This window comes from Spermophilus citellus (assembly GCF_964194105.1).
Source record: "Spermophilus citellus genome assembly, chromosome: 8".
NCBI lineage: Eukaryota > Metazoa > Chordata > Mammalia > Rodentia > Sciuridae > Spermophilus > Spermophilus citellus.
This window is the reverse complement of record NC_138189.1, coordinates 139,422,144-139,440,023: the sequence shown is the minus strand read 5'-3', so window position 1 is coordinate 139,440,023 and position 17,880 is coordinate 139,422,144. Positions and strand designations below refer to the sequence as shown.

The window sequence follows — 17,880 nt, the reverse complement described above, 5'->3', positions numbered from 1 at the left end:
ACCAATGAGCTACTCCCCAGACCTTTTTTTGTATTTTAGTTAGAGACAGGGTTTCACTGAGTTGCTTACCCGCTCGCTGTTGCTGAGGTTGGCTTTGAACTCCTGATCTTCCTGCCTCAGCTAGTACCTGGCCAGCTAGTAAATGCATTTTAATGAATGAATGGATGCACTTATTGTATTTAATACTGTTTATTGTAAACCTTAAATCCCAAAGCTCCCCTAAATGGTATTCTTTCTGAGCAAACACTTATAAACAATATTTATAAACAATCCCAATTCTAAGGCTTTCAGAATTAAATTGTAAATTGTTGAGTGTGGTGATCCACACCTGTAATCCCAGCTACTCAGGAGGCTAGAGGATTGTGAGTTCAAGGCCAGTATGGGCAACGTTGTGGGACCAGTCTGAACAAGACAAATTGTTATTACTTACAGAGACTATGGCTTTTTTTATTATTATTATTATTATTATTATTTTTGAGAGAGAGAGAGAGAGAGAGAGAGAGAGAGAGAGAGAGAGAGAGAGACAGAGAGAATTTTAATTTTATTTTTTAGTTTTCAGCGGACACAACATATTTGTTTGTACGTGGTGCTGAGGATCGAACCCGGGCCGCATGCATGCCAGGCGAGCACGCTACCGCTTGAGCCACAAACTATGGCTTAAGGTTAAAGAGACACAGTATCAACGTCTTTTCTTTTGAGCTGCTGTCAAGCTCACCATCAATGGGGTCAAAGAAATCTCTGACTAGGTATCAATAATAAAGATAATTTAAAGAGTTTTGGCCAAAGTCAAATTGGTTTAAACAATGCACTGGGCAACTAATCCCATCAACTCAGAAAACTGAGGCAGGAGGATCACAAGTCCAAAGCCAGCCTCAGCAATTAGGAAGACCCTGTCTCAAAAAATAAAAAAGCTAGGGATATAGCTCAGAGGTTGAATGCTCTTAGGTCTAATCCCTAGTACAGCTCTCCCCAATTGTTTTTCTCCCAAAGCATTGTCCTCTATTTACCAATGCTAAGGAATAGGTGGGGGGTATGTTGATTATCCTTACATTACATATGAAAAGAAAACTTTGAGGTAGTTAACTGTGGCCAAGAGCACAAATTTGGGAATCAAATATCTGATCTGAATAAAATGTGGATAATTCCTTTACTGATAGGGTTGGCAAGTGCTCTAAAGCAGTTAGGCATGAAATGTGCTTAGCTAGTTGGAGGAGGCAACACTAGATCCTGACTTCCAGTCTAAGCAAAGCTCAGGTTTCCAAGGCTCCCTTGCTATGCTCTTCTGCCTCTCAGTGTGGCATAGGAGGGAACTCATTGTCTTCCGCCTTTACTCACCAGGTAGTGAGGTCCAGTGGGAAGTTTTGCCCTCTAGGTTGGATGTGGCAATCCAGCTGGGGAGATGAACTATGATAAATTACTGCCATTTCTTTAGATTCTTTTCTTAGTTAAAGGCTCCTGCCTCTCAGGTTCAAGGGTATTATTTACTCTTTTGTTCCTATAGCTTATATGGCAAATTTGGGTGGCAAATTCTTTTCATATCTTGATGAAACATTTCCCCAGAGAGGACATTGCTCTTAGGTTGTCAAATTCACTGTTAATTTTCAGTTGTTTCTCCTTAACCCCTGAGAACTTTAACCTTAGTTCTTTGCTATGTAAAGCTCAGGCAAGTTTCCCAGCCTTGGATCACATTATTCACAATGCTGCCCCTGAGCACATCCTTGGCACTTTTCTGGTTTGGTTGGAAAACAAAAATCTACAGTCGGAGATAACTTGGCTTACTTCATATGACCTCCATCTAATCTTGGATTGTTGACAGGATGGTACTAATTTTGAAAACATATTGTGAAAGTCCTGACAATATTAATTATACTGACAATATTAATTATACCTTCAGGGTTTAAGTGTTATGTAACTAAAAAACAATTTTGAGAGACTGAATTATTTCTTAGATTCCAAAGAAAGCTAGAAGCCGATTTTTCCTTAATAGTTAATTCTTAGGTTGCAACCTGTTTGATTATTTTTTTGTGCTGGAAACTGAACCCAGGGCCACTCTACCACAGAGCTACATCACCAACCCTTTTTATTTTTTATTTTGAGATAGGTCTTGCTAAATTGCTGGGGCTAGTCTTGAACCTGTGATCCTCCTGCCTCAGCCAACCAAACAGCTGCGATTGTAGCAAGTACCTAGCACAATCTGTATTTCTGACAGATTGATACTGATAGAAAGTGAAATGATTTAGAAGAGTAGCTAGGAAGACAAATTGGCAAGCAATTAAGAAAGTCCTGATAAGCAAAAACTCTATCCTAAACCATTTGGATAAAATGAAGGAGAAAAGGAAATTGTGATGATAAATTCTTAAACTATTTTTGGAGGATGCTCAGTACTGTCATCTATTCATTTTCCCTTTGGTAGCAAAATAAACATGAGACCCCCTAACATTTCTGTAATCTTTTCCTAAGGATATTATAAACAAATTACTACAAACTGAGATGGCTTAAAACAGAAATCTAGGGCTGGGGTCGTGGCTCAGTGGTAGAGTGCTTGCCTCGCATGTGTGAGGCCCTGGGTTCAATTCTCAGCATCACATAACAATAAATGAATAAAATAAAGGTCCATCAACAACTAAAAAATATATTTTTTAAAAAATTAAAAAAACAAAACAACAACAAAACCAGAAATCTAGTCTCACAGCTCTAGAGGCTAGAAAGCTGAAATCAAGGTGTTGGCAGGGCATGCCCTCTCTGAAACCTCCTCCTAGGGGGAATCCTTTCTTGCATCTTCTAGATCTTGTTGTTTGCCTGAACCCTGGCTTGTAGATGCATCACTCCAAGGTCTGCCTCCATGGCTATCTTTTTTTGTTGTTATTGAGGACTGAACCCAGGAATGCTTTATCACTGAGTCACATACCCCATCACTTTTATTTTTGAGACATGGATCTCCCTAATTTGCTTAGGTCTTCCTTAAGTTCCTAAGGCTGGCCTAAATGTGATACTCCTGCCTAAGCCACTGAAGTTGCTGAGATTAAAGGCACGTACCACTGTGCTTGACTCTGTGTATCTTTCTACTCTTTTTTGAGACAGGTCTCCCTATATTGCCCACGCTGGTCTCAAACTTGTGGGGTTAAGTGATCTTCCTGCCTCAGCCTCTTTAGCAGCTGGGACTACAGGTATATCACTATGATCAATTGTCCCTCCTTTTAAATACTCCTAGTATTTAAGGCCCAATCTACTCCAGTATGAACTCATCTTTTTAAAATTTTTTAAATTGTAGATGGACAAAATACCTTTTATTTATTTTTATGTGGTGCTGATTGAACCCTGTGCCTTACATGTGCTAGGCAAGCGTTCTACCACTGAGCTACAGACCTAGCCCTGAACTGAACTTACATCTGCAATAACCCTATTTCTAAATAAAGTCACTCTCCTGAGGCACTAAGGATTAGGACTTCAACATAACTTAAGGGATATAGCTCAACCCATAACAACTTCAAATACTAGAAATTTAATTCATACAGCCTGTTTTTTTCCCATAGCAATAAAAAAATTCAAATGATTTACCTCATAAATGCTGAATCTGAACTTGATATTAATCTGATAAAAATCTTGAGTGAACTTGGTATGATTTTGTTTGCATCCTTAGTTCTTTCTGTGTTATTACTAACAATCATCCTTTGATCACAGTTAATTCATAGATTCTTTTGGGAATTTAGAATCAGAAGGATTCTTGCTCAGCCTAGCAATTCTCCTGATACAATCCCAGGAGCTATCTCCCATGGGCTTCTCTTCACAACGTGGGTGGTAGGCTGGTGCAAAGGAGACTAGCAGACGCTCAGTTGCTCAGTTAGCACAGCTAAGGCTAAGTTGTGATAACATTTGTGTCCTGGGTGCATTCCTGTTTGGCGATGTGTAGCTTCAGAATTCTTTGCTTTTTAAAGTCCAACTTAGGCTTCAATTATTTAATTTAGGAAGCTCTTTTTTTTTTTTTTTTTAAACCAGCACCATTTTGTAGTACAATTTTAGGAACTGCTGTCTAACACAGTAGGTACCATCACTTGTATTTAAATTAAATTAAAAATGTAGATACATGCAACACTCCAAATGCTCATCAGCCACATGGGACTGGTGGCTGCTGTACTAGATAGCACAGAGCATTCCGTCATTGCACTCTTGGACATCCTGGTCTTCATAAAGGGCTCCCCCTAGAGTTACAGAGGCACAACCAAGAGGAAGATCCACCAAGAGTGGCTACATTCTCCAGACCTGACATATAGAAGCTTTTTTAAACAATTTCAAACAATTAACTAGGTAAGCACTTCACCACTGAACCACAACCCCAGCCCAAAGCTACTGTTTATTAAAGGTATATTTTATTTTCAAATAAGACCATCAGTTTCCAAAATTTCAAGTCTCATTAACATTTTTAATCCCTTTGGAGATATGAATTTCTAAGTGCTGTGTGGAAAATGCTCTTAATTTCGAGTTGTTACCTGACCCCTTAGCCTCAATTTGTATGTGATAGTATCAGTTTCCTATTTCTGCTGTAACAAAGTCTGTGACCTGAAACAATGAAGATTTATTATCTTGCTGCTTTATAGGTGTCTCACTGGGCTGAAACAAATTTGGTGTTAACAGGATCATTCCTTTTTGTAAGTTGTAGGAGAGATTAAAAAAAATTTTTTTTGTAGTTGCAGATGGACAGCATGACTTTATTTTATTTGCTTATTTTTGTATGTGGTGCTGAGCATCAAACCCAGTGCCCCACACATGACAGGCAAATATTCTGCCACTGAGCCCCAGCCCTGAGAATTTGTTTTCTTGGTAGTCTTTGTCTCTTGGCCTCCTTCCACCTTCAAAACCAGCAATGGCAGGTTGAATCCTCATACTGCATCACTCTGAAATACTCTCTTGCCTTCCTTCCTATTCCCTTTATAAGAAGTCTTGTGATTAGTGGGCCCAACTAGACAATACAGGGTAGTCTCATCTCAGGGCTAGATGATTAGAAATCTTTCTTTTAAAAAAAAAAAAAAAAAATTATTTATTTATTTATTTTTTAGTTTTTGGCGGACACAACATCTTTGGTTGTTTGTGGTGCTGAGGATCAAACCTGGGCCGCACGCATGCCAGGCGAGCGCGCTACCGCTTGAGCCACATCCTCAGCCCAGAAATCTTAATTCCATTGCAATGAACTCCCCTTTGCCATACAATCTGACACATACACCTGTTCTTGCTATGAGATAAACATCTTGATTGATTCATTACTCTGCTAACCACAGATGTTGGACAGTGCACTTTGCACCTCTGGTTACTACAGCTGCATGAAATTTGTCTATGTAATCTCTAAGGCCCTTCCAGTTTTAACAGGAATCCAAACTGACACAAAGTAATAGTCTCTATTATCAATGTCTATTCACCGAATATATATTAAATAATTATTCTGAAAAAAGTAACTTTGAATTCAGAAATGACTTCCAAAGATACTGGGTTGAGTCCTCCAGAATGAGTGTTGGCCAAAGCCCAAAATACATATAATACTAGTTAAAAAGTAATAAGACTTTTCTACTTAACTTCAAAAAGAAGATGCAAATAATGAATACCAGGGATTGAACTCAGGGGCACTTAACCACTGAGCAACATCCCCAGCCCTTTTTAATATTTTATTTAGAGACAGGATCTCACTAAGTTGCTTGTTGCTTCCCTTAGTGGCTGAGGCTGGCTTTGAATTCCAGATCCTCCTGCTTCAGCCTGTCAAGCTGCTGGGATTACAGGCATGCGAAACCACAACTGACCCTCTTCCTCCTTTTTACCGACAATCTAGGGACTGGGGTTGGGGCTAAGCAGTAGAGGACTCATCTCACATGTGTGAGGCCCTGGGTTTGATCCTCAGCATCACATAAAGATAAATAAAATAAAGGTATTGTGTTCACCTACAACTTAAAGACTATTAAAAGAAGAAAAAAAAAAAAAAAGAAAGAAAGAATCTAGAGTTTGCTAAATCATTGGATAAAAGTTATATTATTAAAAAAGGACAACAGGGGGCCGGGGTTATGGCTCAGCGGTAGAGTGCTCGCCTAGCATGTGAGAGGCCCTGGGTTTGATACTCAGCACCACATAAAAATAAAAAAAATAAAGGTATTGTGTCCAACTACAACTAAAAAATAAATATTAAAAAAAGTGGGGGCTGGGGTTGTAGCTAGTGGTAGAACGGTTGCCTCACATGCATGAGACCCTGGGTTCAATCCCCAACACCACATAAAAAATAAATAAACAAACAAATAAATAAAGATATTGTGTCCATCTACAACTAAAAAAAATATTTAAGAAAAAAAAAACCAAATTTCACCCAAATAAAAATCATTTAAATTCAAGGAAATGAAGTTAGAAGAACTACTGATAATAGAATTCATCTTTACTTTCTGACTTACCAAAATGACTTCTCTAGAAGAAAAAAACATTTAGGACCTTTTGTATTTTGAGTAATAAAGTAGTCCTGTCTCCTTGACATACTAAAGAATAAGTGTTTTAATCAGAAATTAAAAGTTCATAAGAAGTAAATTCATCAGCAGGGATTATTGAATTCATCTCTAGAACAAGTCTTTTTTTTAATATTTATTTTTTATTTTTAGATGGACACAATATCTTTATTTTACATTTATGTGGTTCTGAGGATCGAACACAGTGTACCTCATGCATGCTAGGTGAGCACTCTACCTCTGAGCCACAACCCCAGCCCCAAGAACAAGTCCTCTCATGAATTTTTTAAAATACCACTGACCTTGTTATAAGATGGTCTTCATATTTAAGAATTTCTAATAATGTACCTTACACGTTTTTTTTTTTACAAGTTGTCATAATATGTATTATCAAGCAAAACACAAATTCTGACTTCATATATATTCACATTTAACTTTCTCTGACATTTGAAACTCAATAGATTGGTGAATCCAGAAGATCTTCTATAATCATTATATGGAACATACCTACAACAAAGAGGAAAAAGAATTCAACTATAGCATTTACCAGAAAAAAATATTAAAATTAGACTAAATAATTCATCTTAGTGAACTGGGGAAAGTCTAGAAAACATATCTACAAAGAGTATTAATACTTTATCTTAAATTTTAACAAAAATATGGTTTGAACCATGAAATAACAAAAGTCATCTGTTTTTAATTTAAGTGATTTATTTTCATCTCTTGATTGCCTGATCAGAACAGTGAAATAGGCAAGGTGTTATTTTATATATATACATATGTATATAAGTTGTAGATGGGCACAATACCTTTATTTTGTTTATTTGTTTTTATGTGGTGCTGAGAATCAAACCCAGTACCTCATGTGCAAGGCAAGTGCTCTACCATGAGCCACAACCCCAGCCCACTAGGCAAGGTGTTATTTATAGAAAACAAAGAAGCAAAAGATATGGATAGTCAACCCTAAAGCACTGAGATTGAGTTGTTAAATATGGAAAACTGTAGTTTTTGATCACTCTATTTATTTTTCATCAGATAGAAGTTATCTACTTTAATCAAATTCTCTTGAATCATGCACAGTATATCTTGTTCACAGCTAGATCTTATCAGAAATTATCCAACTAGATGTTAGTTGGACAGAGATAATGAAAGGGTCATGCAGAAAAAAAAATTCCAGGGCTGGGGCTGTGGCTTAGTGGCAGAGCACTTACCTAGCACATATGAGGCACTGATTTCAATACTTAGCACTTCATGAAAAAGATAAATAAAATAAAGGAATGCTATCCATCTACAACTATTAAAAAAAAAAAATCCAAAATCTAGAGTCACTCATTCTAGATTTTAGATTAGATGGGCATTCAGCAAGCTGCAGAGTACATTACCATTATTAAAACAGTGTTCCTGCTTTCATGGAATTCAGTGCGGGATATGCCAAGCATATTAAAAAATATACAAACAAATTATGATAATTTGTCATAAATGCTTTGAAGGCAACGAGTAAAGAACTATTAGATTAAAAAATATATAATTTTGGTTTCATTCTTAAGCATAACTGTCTTTGAATACAGTAAATTAATGATTAAAAAATGATTATGCTCAAAGCTGGGGTTGTGGCTCAGTGGTAGAGCCCTTGTCTAGCATGTGTGAAGGCACTGGGTTAGATTCTCAGCACTGCATATAAATAAATGAATAAAATAAACGTTCATCAACACCTTAAAAACAATTTAAAAAATCATTATGCCAAAAGATGGTGAAGCCAAGGTATAAAAATTCATAAATGTGTCACAGACAGAAATCTGGCACTACAAAGTATAAATCTAAAAGACAAAACAAAACTACTGTATTTAAAAAGAGGTCAAATTAAGTTGCATACTCTCATCACCTATATAAATGTATACTTACTATATTAGTATCTCCAAAAGAATTTACTCCAAAGAATTTCTTCTTTTATACTCTAAAACATCTTCATCATGTTGTTTGATGAGCTACAAGTTAACAGTTAAAATTAGAAATATAGTCTTTCTGGCAAAGAGAAGGGGAATTAACTAATGATGCTTACTTTTTTAAAAAATATTTTTTTTAGGGGCTGGGGACATGGCTCAAGTAGTAGCGCACTCGCCTGGCATGCGTGAGGCACTGGGTTCGATCCTCAGCACCACATAAAAATAGATATTGTGTCTACCTAAAGCTAAAAAATAAATATTTAAACACACACACACACACACACACACACACACACACTTACCACAATATCTTTATTTTGTTTATTTATTTTTATGTGGTGCTGATGATCGATCCCAGTGCCTCACAGGTATGAGGCAAACACTCTGCCACTGAGCCACAACCCCAGCCCCAGATGCTTATATATTTTTTTAAGAAGAACAGGGTAGATTAATTACTATTCCAGAGAGAAATATAAAGCTAAGAAGCGGAACATGGTGGCACACTCCTGTAATCCCAGCAGCTTGGGAGGCTGAGATAGGAGGATTGCGAGTTCAAAGCCAGCCTCAGTAGAAGCGAGGAACTAAGCAACTGAGACCCTGTCTCTAAACAAAATACAATATAGGGCTTGGGAGGTGGCTCAGTGGTCAAGTGGCCCCAAGTTTAATCTCCAGTAACCCCCCCCCCAAAAAAAAAAAAAACCTAAAGAGATTCAAAAGTCCAAAAACCATGAATGGAATATATTTGTTGCCCATAATCTGACATACTAAATATAAGAAGACAACCCTTAAACATTAAAATTGAACTTGTGTGAAATTTCACTTGGTGGGTAATAAATATAATGGAGAGCCTTACCACAGAGGGACAAAATCAACGGGGCACAGTAGAACTTGGATATTACAGACTCAGGCTGGTGGGTGTGTGTTACACTTCTAACCATAGAGGTTTGATACTGGGATGCCATACCAACTTCATCCCTCAACTATCTGTGGATTAGTTAGATGTCAGAGGACAGTTACTTTCTTAGAATCACTGATAGAATATGTATCTGACACAGGACCTTTATGACAAGCGAAGATCCAGTTTCGATCATTAGTGTTCTAAACAGCAATGAAGCTTTCTTTTAGGAAACACGTTAAACTAAGAATGCATAAAGGACTGGGGATGTGGCTCAAGCGGTAGCGTGCTCGCCGGGCATGCGTGTGGCCTGGGTTCGATCCTCAGCACCACATACAAACAAAGATGTTGTGTCCGCCGAAAACTAAAAAATAAACATTAAAATTTTCTCTCCTCTCTCTCCCTTATAAAAAAAAAGAACGCATAAAAAAATTTCATTATAAATTGGGTATGGTTGTGTATACCCATAATCCCAGACTGAGGCAGGAGGATCCCAAGTTAGTTGAGACCAATCTCAACAACTAGGGGAGATCTTGTCTCTAAAATTAAGGCCCCTTGTCCCCCTCACCAAAAAAGGGAAAACATTCCCTTACAAAAATTATTGAAAAAGAGTAGTTACCATTAGGTTGTGACTTTCAACATCTCCTACCCCTTCCTATTCAAAGATCTGAACCACTTTATTTATTTTGGCTTTTTTTTTTTTGGTATAGGGGATTGAACCTAGGGTTGCTCTAACACTGAGCTGTATTGCTAGCCCCCCACCCTTTTTTTAAAAGACAGGCTTTCACACTTGGGATCCTCCTGCCTCAGACTCCTGGGTAGCTAGGATTACAAGCATGTGCCACTGCACCCAGCTGATCTAAACCACTTTGAAGAGAAAATCCCAAATAAGAGATTAAGTGTGGTGGTACATGCCTATAATTTCAGTGACCTGGGAGGCTGAGGCAGGAGAAATCCCAAGTTCAAAACCAGCCCCAACATTTCTCAGGCCTTAAGAAACTTGGTGACAACTTGTCTTCAAAGAAAAATAAAAAGGGCTGGGGTGTGGCTTAATGATTAAGCTCCTGGGTTCAATCCTAAGTACCAAATTAAAAACAAAAACCAATACAGCAGATACTTTTATTCATTCATTCTATCTATCCATTCATCCATCCTGGTGCTGGGGATTGAACCCAGGGCCTTGTACATTGGAGGGAAGCACTCTACCAACTGAGCTATATCCATAACACCTTTTTTTTTAGTCAACTTAAAATAATTTTATCTCTAGAGAAGCAATGTTTTACAGTGGTGTAGCAAAGTTCTTATTTTTGTATGGTGAAACTGGGTTCAGCAAACTAATGTTTCTAAATTTCTTCACCTGTAAAAGAGTCAACAATATGTATCACTTAATAATGATTAAAGGAAAGTTTACAACTAAAGCACTTTGCATAAAGAAAACATCAAATACCCTGCTATACACTAAGTACAATTTTCAGCAAAATATTTATATAAACACTTATTAATTCCTAATATTTTGGGGCTTGGGGCTCAGTAGTAGAGGGCTTGCCTAGCATATAAGAGGCCCTGGGTTCCATCCCCAGCATGGCAAAAAAAAAAAAACAAAAAAAAAAACAACTTTTTTTTTTTTTTGCACTGGGGCACTCAACCACTGAGCCACATCCCCATCCCTATTTTGTATTTTTTATTTAGAGACAGAGTCTCACTGAGTTACTTAGCTCCTCACTTTTGCTGAGGCTAGATTTGAACTCCAGATCCTCCTGTCTCAGCCTCCTGAGCCGCTGGGATTACAGACAGCCCCTGATAAGACCTACACTTTTTTAAACTCTGATGTTTTGGAAGTCTAATGAAATTTAATTTGTAAACTTGTTTACTGCCTACGTATCCCTATGTCATTGAAAGAGGTGCCTTCATAAAACCCTAACGAGCTTCAAAACTAATTAAGAAATAATTAATGTATTGGTATAACTGCTGTTCTTCACAAGACTATGCTACATAACAATAGATAACAGAAATTTCAACCTTATCATACTTTTTCCATACTGCTGAAATCTTAATTTCTTTTTAAGTCTTTTTTTGTTTTTTTTGGATTCCCTTTAGGGAGAAATAGGTTATTAGGGATACACGAATATCATATTGTGGGGGAATTCTGTCTCCACACCTTTCGTCTTCAACATTCGGTCTCACTGCCCTCGGCTGGGTCGGGACGCGTGTTGGGGACTAAGTACTCACGTAGAACCACAGGAAGACGGTGGTACCCAAGGTCAGCCCGACTTTCAGCCAGTCCGGCTGGTCGTTCGGCGGGTCCCGCAGGTAGAACTTGGACCGTGCACAAGCTGAAAGGGAACACAGGCCGTCTAACTGACCGCGGGCAGACAAAGGAGCCAGCAGTTACGCGTAACCGGGTAAATTCTTCCTTCGATCCCCCCATTCAACGGCCCAGGAAACGGGTCCTGAAGGACGCCCCCGAGCCTCGCCGAAGGGCGGCCACTCAGACCCGCGGAGGGCCGCAGAGGCACCCGAGGGTCCCCTCCCGGTGTGTGCGGGACCCACCCTGCAGAGTGCGAGACGAGGACCGAGAGGATCCAGGTGGGTTCCGGATCGTGGCCGGCGAAGGTCACTAGGCCGAGCGCGGGTCGCCGCCGTCTGCTGCCCGCGGAGGTCAGGACCGCCCTGGGCAGGGGAAGGCTGAGGGTCGAGGGGGCCGGCAGGAGAAGGGACACTCACCGCCGCTCGGGAGCCTGGCGGGGGCCAGCAGCCGCGAGAAGTGGCGCAGCAGCGCGGACGGCGCCATGTCTACGGACAGGCTCCGCCTTCGCCCCGCCCCTGGCGAGCCTGCGCGGCCGCAGCGCCCCCTGGCGGCGGGAGCGCTAGAGCTCCGTGCGGCGCGAAGGAGTCCAGTGGCCCTGGTTCCCGGCGCCTTTGGCCCGGGTCTTTTGTCTTTAAAGTGGGGTTAGGAAGGAAATGGTTAAAGGGGTGGAGGCAGGTAGCTTACCCACGTCTTTGGTCTTCGGAGGGTTTCTAGTCACCTCCCTCACCCCAAAGTTGACGAAACTGTTCCTAGGTGAGCCAGAAAGTAAAAGGAAGTGTCGCGCTGAGGTGTTTTAAGCCCCGTGCATTTACGCATCGCATGGCCTAGGTTCCTTGGGTCTTTTCTTCTTCACCGGGATCCGGTGATTACCATCAATTTACAGATTAGCTCACAGAAGAGGGCTCATCCAAGGCGATATTTCGTACCTTGCATTCGAAGACCTAAACAACAGTTCCTAAATGTGTTTACACTCAAGGTCATACTGAACACCGAGAGGTGGAGACAGTTCTGGTACAAGTGAAAGTGCCCTGACCAACCCAAGATCACACAGCTGGCAGAGGTGGGACTGAGTTCCAGGTGCTCTGACTCCAGCTCTGTGATCCTCTTAGCCCACCTAATAGGCCTGTACTAAACCACCATCTGGCGAGAGAGAGAGAGAGAGAGAGAGAGAGAGAGAGAGAGAGAGAGAGAGAGAAAAGAGATGCTGAGGATCCAACCCTCCTTTGGCCGCACGCATGCCAGGCAAGCGCGCTACCTCTTGGAGCCACATCCCCAGCCCCTGTATTTCAGTTTTACATGTAGAACATAAAAACTAACCGGTAGGTCGCTGGGAAGCTTAGAAAGTGTGAATAGGAAACAACATTTTGTTTAAAGGCATTTTTCTGATCAATGGTCTGATCTTGCATAACCTAGCGGGACTTTTGTGTATTCAATTCTGAGTTCAATGTGATGTCTAAAAACCATGTAAAAATATGTATAGGTACTAGATGATACTTTTAACCTTTAAAGCTATTTCTTTAAACCCAATGCCATTTAGATTCATTTTAAAAGCAAAATGTTTGCAATTTTTTCCTTCTATGTATGTTTACCAACATCATTTAAGATTTAAAAAAAAAACAAAAAACTGTTAACTGAAGAGTAAAATAGTTGTTACGATTTCTAGCCCATTTTAAAAATGTAAATGATGATTGAATAGGTTGCTAAATTGTGAGTCACTTTAGAGAGTTTGTAACCTAGTTTGAGCCTCCTGAACTCATGCTCCAGTAAGCAAACTACCCAACTAATGCGCTGAGTCAGTTGTTGGCTCTCAGCTTCTTGGCTTCTTGTCCACTCAGCAACCTGTCAGTTGTATATCCTTTCTACACCACCCCTTAGAAACTTGTCCTGGCAAAGCTTTTGTCAGTCTCCAACAAGTTGAAACAAAAGCCACATTTAGTCAGAGTATTTAGAACCAGTGAGCAAATTACTAATATCAGTATCTGTTCTAAGAAAGGCTGTTTCATTCTTTTTCAGAGCTTTGGTCCCTGTATCCTTTTACTAGTGTGTATTTTGGGAAAGTGATGAAGTAGAAGTACACTGCTCACAGCATGTTAGAGCTGATGGAACCCTACACTTGTAGTAGGCAGCTGTAGGTGAAATTCCATCTGAAAAGAATCTTGATGAAGCATTTCCAGCTAGGAGTTAATAGCTATTATATTTTGGTAGAAGTTGTTTCATAACATTAATTTAAACTATTTCCTGAATTTGAATGCTAAAATCTTATTCATGACCTAGGGTTAACACAGAGATTTGAGTTAGCAGCTAGGAAAGCAAAATTTTAGTCCAATATTTTTCCATTAGGAGAAGTATTACTCAGCTTATATCTCCCAGGGAGGGTTAAAGAAGATTGAGTTGAAAATACATAAAATGCAAAACACCACTACATGTTTACTGACTTATGGTACATAAGAATTGTACAGATCAAATTTAGGACCTGGAGAGAGATGGACTTCCTCTTCTAAGTTTTTTTAATTTTTTTTAAACTTTTTTTTTTTTAGAGAGAGAGAGAGAGAGAGAGAGAGAGAGAGAGAGAGAGAGAGAATTTTCATATTTATTTTTTAGTTATTGGCGGACACAACATCTTTGTATGTGGTGCTGAGGATCGAACCTGGGCCGCATGCATGCCAGGCGAGCGCGCTACGGCTTGAGCCACATCCCCAGCCCCTTAATTTATTTTTTTAAAGTATTTATTTTTTAGTTGTAGTTGGACCCAATACCTTTATTTATTTATTTTTATGTGGTGCTGAGGATCAAACCCAGCATCTCACACATGCGAGGCGAGCATTCTACCGCTGAGCCACAACCCCAGCCCCTCTAGCTATAAGTTTCTATTAAAGAAAAAAAAATCAAAGGCAATAGCAAAATATTAACATTTGTTAAATTTGTTTAACACTTGTTAAACACGTAAAATCTATTTTGTGTGATTTTTCTGTAAAATATAAATATTTAGTTATCTAGATGTAAAAGTCTCAATAGAGAACATCTTACATATATGAAGGTGGAGAATTTTTATTATATATATCCCTTTTGTAGAAGTAAAGTCTGGAAGCCAAATGATTCTATTTATTTTTGGTTATTTTTTGGGGAAGCTTGTGTGTGTGTGTGTGTGTGTGTGTGTGTGTGTGTGTGTGTGTACTGCTGGTGCTGGAACCCACAGCCTTATGAATGCTAGGAAAGAGCTCTACCACTGAGCTGTATCTTCAACCCTAGAGGAAACATTTTGATCACAGTGAAATGGAAATATATGTTAAGATGCTATAGCAGCAGCTGCAGCATACAGAGCCTTGTTTATGAAAACTTGGAAGCATAGATATCATTCACAGCATAACTCAAATGAAATATTTATTTGTCAAATGGTGGTGATAAGAGTAGATTATTTTATTGTTGTGTTCAGGCTATCAAGTCACTGTGTGGTCAGATGGCTGTGAATTGTAGGTGCAATATATATATATATATATATATATATATATATATATATATATATAAATTTTTTATGTCTAGATGGACACAACATAATGCCTTTATTTTTATGTGGTGCTGAGGATTGAACCCGGGTCCTGCTCATGCTATTCGAGCGCTGTACCGCTGAGCCACAATCCCAGCCCTGTAGGTGCATTTAAAAAAAAAATTCTTATTTTTTTAGTTGTCAATGGATCTTTATTTTATTCATTTATTTATATGCGGTGTTGAGAATCTAATCCAGTGCCTCACACATACTAGGCAAGTGCTGTACCACTGAGCCACAACCCCAGCTCCTGTAGGTGCATTTTAACTTGAAATCAGACTAATATCCACTGAACCTTAAAAACTGCTATTTAAGTTGGGCCTGGGAGTGTGTGCCTGTAATCTCAGCTACTTGAGAGGCTGAGGCAGAAGAATGGCAACTTCAAGGCCAGCTTGGGTAACTTAGTGAGATATTGTCTGGGGTGGGGGGGGGGGGAGAAGAAAGAAGCTTTAGGGCACTTACCTAGCATGCAGAAGCCCCTGATCCCAAGAACCCTAGTATTGGAGGAGGAGAGAAAGCTATTTAAACTGGGTTTGGTGGCGCATCCCTGTTATCCCAGTGGCTGGGAGGGCTGAGGCAGGAGGATCGTTCAAAACCAGCCTCAGCAATGTAGTAAGTAAGGGCCTAAACAATTTAGCCACACTCTATCTCTAAATAAAAATATAAAAAAAGGGGCTGGGGTCATGGCTCAGTGATAGAGCGCTCGCCTAGCAAGTGCGAGGCCCTGGGTTCAATCCTCAGCACCACATATAAATTAAAGGTATTGTGTCCAACTACAAAAAAATTAAACATTAAAAAAAAATTTATATGGCTGGGGATGTGGCTCAGGGGTTAAGGGTCCCTGGGTTCAATTCTCAGTACCAACAAAACAAAAACTATTTGTTATTAGCCAAAAAGAATTAACATTTGCCAAGCTATTATTGCTGGCTTATTTAAGTAGGTATTCAGTTTCTGGTGGAAACCACTGTGTTTCAAAGACCAGAAATGCGCTTCCCCTGAGGGGAAAAATAGAATATTATATATAGAAAAAAATTTAAAAATCTATAGCAAATAATATTGCTGTAGGGATTTTTGAATGAGGCCAGAGATTTGGAAACTCAAGTTAGTGACTAAATAAAAAAAAAAAAAAGACGCTTTTTCTATTTTTTAATAGTTCAGATTGTTGAAAGTCCGCTGGAGGGAGTGAACTTTTCATTATTACTAAATAACAATTGATTTTTATAAATTAAACTTAATTTTATATGTTATTAAAAAAAAGATTATGGTTAAGCAGGGCATGGTGTGTAAACCTGTAATCCCAGTGATGTAGGAGGCTGAAGCAGGAAGGTTGAAAGTTGGAGGCCACATTTGGCAATTTAGTGAAACCCTGTCTCAAAATAAAAAATGAAATAAGCTCAGTGGTAATTGTAAAGTGCCCCTATATTTAATACCCTGCCCTCCCCCCAAAAAAGTCTAAAAATCTGGCTACTTTTCAAATTCCTGTAGATATGATTTCCTCAAACTTTTGAAGAGAGATTACCGAATTCAAGGAATTTCCAGGATTTAACTGCTAAAACCTTACTTATGACCCAAGTGAAAAGAGAGCAACCAACATAGTGGGCAACCAACACCTAAATTTTAGTCTCAAGATTTTTCCACTGGGAAACGTCTTTTAACTCACGCTTTCCAGGGAAGGGTAAAGAAGAGCAATTTGAAAACTGTTAAGTATCTGTGTAAACAAATTTAAAAGGGTAAACCCACTGCACATCTTGTTTAATGACTCATAATGCAAAGAACGCTAGAGATCGAATTCAGGATGTGGAGAGATAATCAAGGGCAAAATGGCTCTTGAAAATTTTTAGAGCATCAGTGGAATGCCGCTTTTAAAAAGCTCCCCCCTTTTTTTCTTGTTAATGAAATGTCTCATATGCGGAAGGGGTCTTGTTAGAGTCTAGACTGACCTTGCCTACTGGAGCAGTTGCCTCTAGTAGTCTTGCTAGTCTTGTCTTCAATGTCTAAAGTTTGATGATTTGTGATGATGGGCAAGTCAATAGTCACAATATTAAACAGGAGCTCGAAACCAGTTCCAGTAGGGTCAGTGATCCTGAACCCCTCCACTACACCAAGGTGACTCATACAAGGCGACTCAAACCCTGCATTGTTTGGCCTCAACAATGAGATAAATCATACGCTTCAGCCTGCAGAGCTCCTTTGACCAGTACAAATAGGTCACTTCAGATCTGGGTAGCGAACTTTCCAGGCTCATCTTAAGAAATATTCACCCAAATCACCGATACTGCAGCCAGGCCCATTTAATAGGTCAGGCTCTTTCACGCTTTTCAAACTCGATTAGACCCCTTCGTCTCCAGGTGTGTTCACTAGTCTCCACCGCGGTGAAGGCTTTTCATTCCCCCTCCGCCTCTGTTCCTTAATGACTTCGGTAATGACCCACAGTGCTTCTTGAACACCTACACCTGCAGCTTAGCCCTGCAGGCTTAAAGCACGACCACACGGTGTGGGAGCGGCTACTCAATGAATGAAGGCCAGTCTAGCAAGAAGGAGCAGAAAGGCGATTTTCGATGAGGAGGCGGTCGGAAGCGTAGCCGGCCGCGCTCTCGGACCTCCCCAGGGCGCCTCCCAGGAGCTGCCCACGGGAAGGACGCCGGGGGCCCGCCCAGTACCCCTCCACCTCCGCAGGCCGGCCAGCCTCCAGGTTCCCGGCAAGCTCCGGGACAGCGAGG

General features: G+C 39.8%; 1 protein-coding gene and 1 long non-coding RNA gene across 3 annotated transcripts; both read right to left on the bottom strand.

The window, feature by feature from the left end:
- Window positions 1–5,019: 5,019 nt before the first annotated feature.
- Window positions 5,020–17,815, bottom strand: NDUFC1 (NADH:ubiquinone oxidoreductase subunit C1). Of its 2 annotated transcripts, none has more exons than XM_081303643.1 (4): window positions 17,101–17,815; window positions 11,538–11,641; window positions 8,373–8,455; window positions 5,020–6,977 (listed from the first exon to the last, which is right to left on the bottom strand). In XM_081303643.1, the coding sequence occupies exons 1-3, from the start codon at window positions 17,273–17,275 to the stop codon at window positions 8,396–8,398; spliced, it is 339 nt and encodes a 112-aa protein (XP_081159769.1). In that variant the 5' UTR covers window positions 17,276–17,815; the 3' UTR covers window positions 5,020–6,977; window positions 8,373–8,395. The 2 variants fall into 2 exon arrangements, with proteins under 2 accessions (XP_081159769.1, XP_081159768.1); XM_081303642.1 differs by lacking the exon at window positions 17,101–17,815 and adding an exon at window positions 12,033–12,180.
- Window positions 9,985–11,518, bottom strand: LOC308654365. The gene is made up of 2 exons (XR_014023242.1): window positions 10,768–11,518; window positions 9,985–10,721 (listed from the first exon to the last, which is right to left on the bottom strand). It is a non-coding gene; the product is annotated as an uncharacterized lncRNA (long non-coding RNA).
- Window positions 17,816–17,880: the final 65 nt, after the last annotated feature.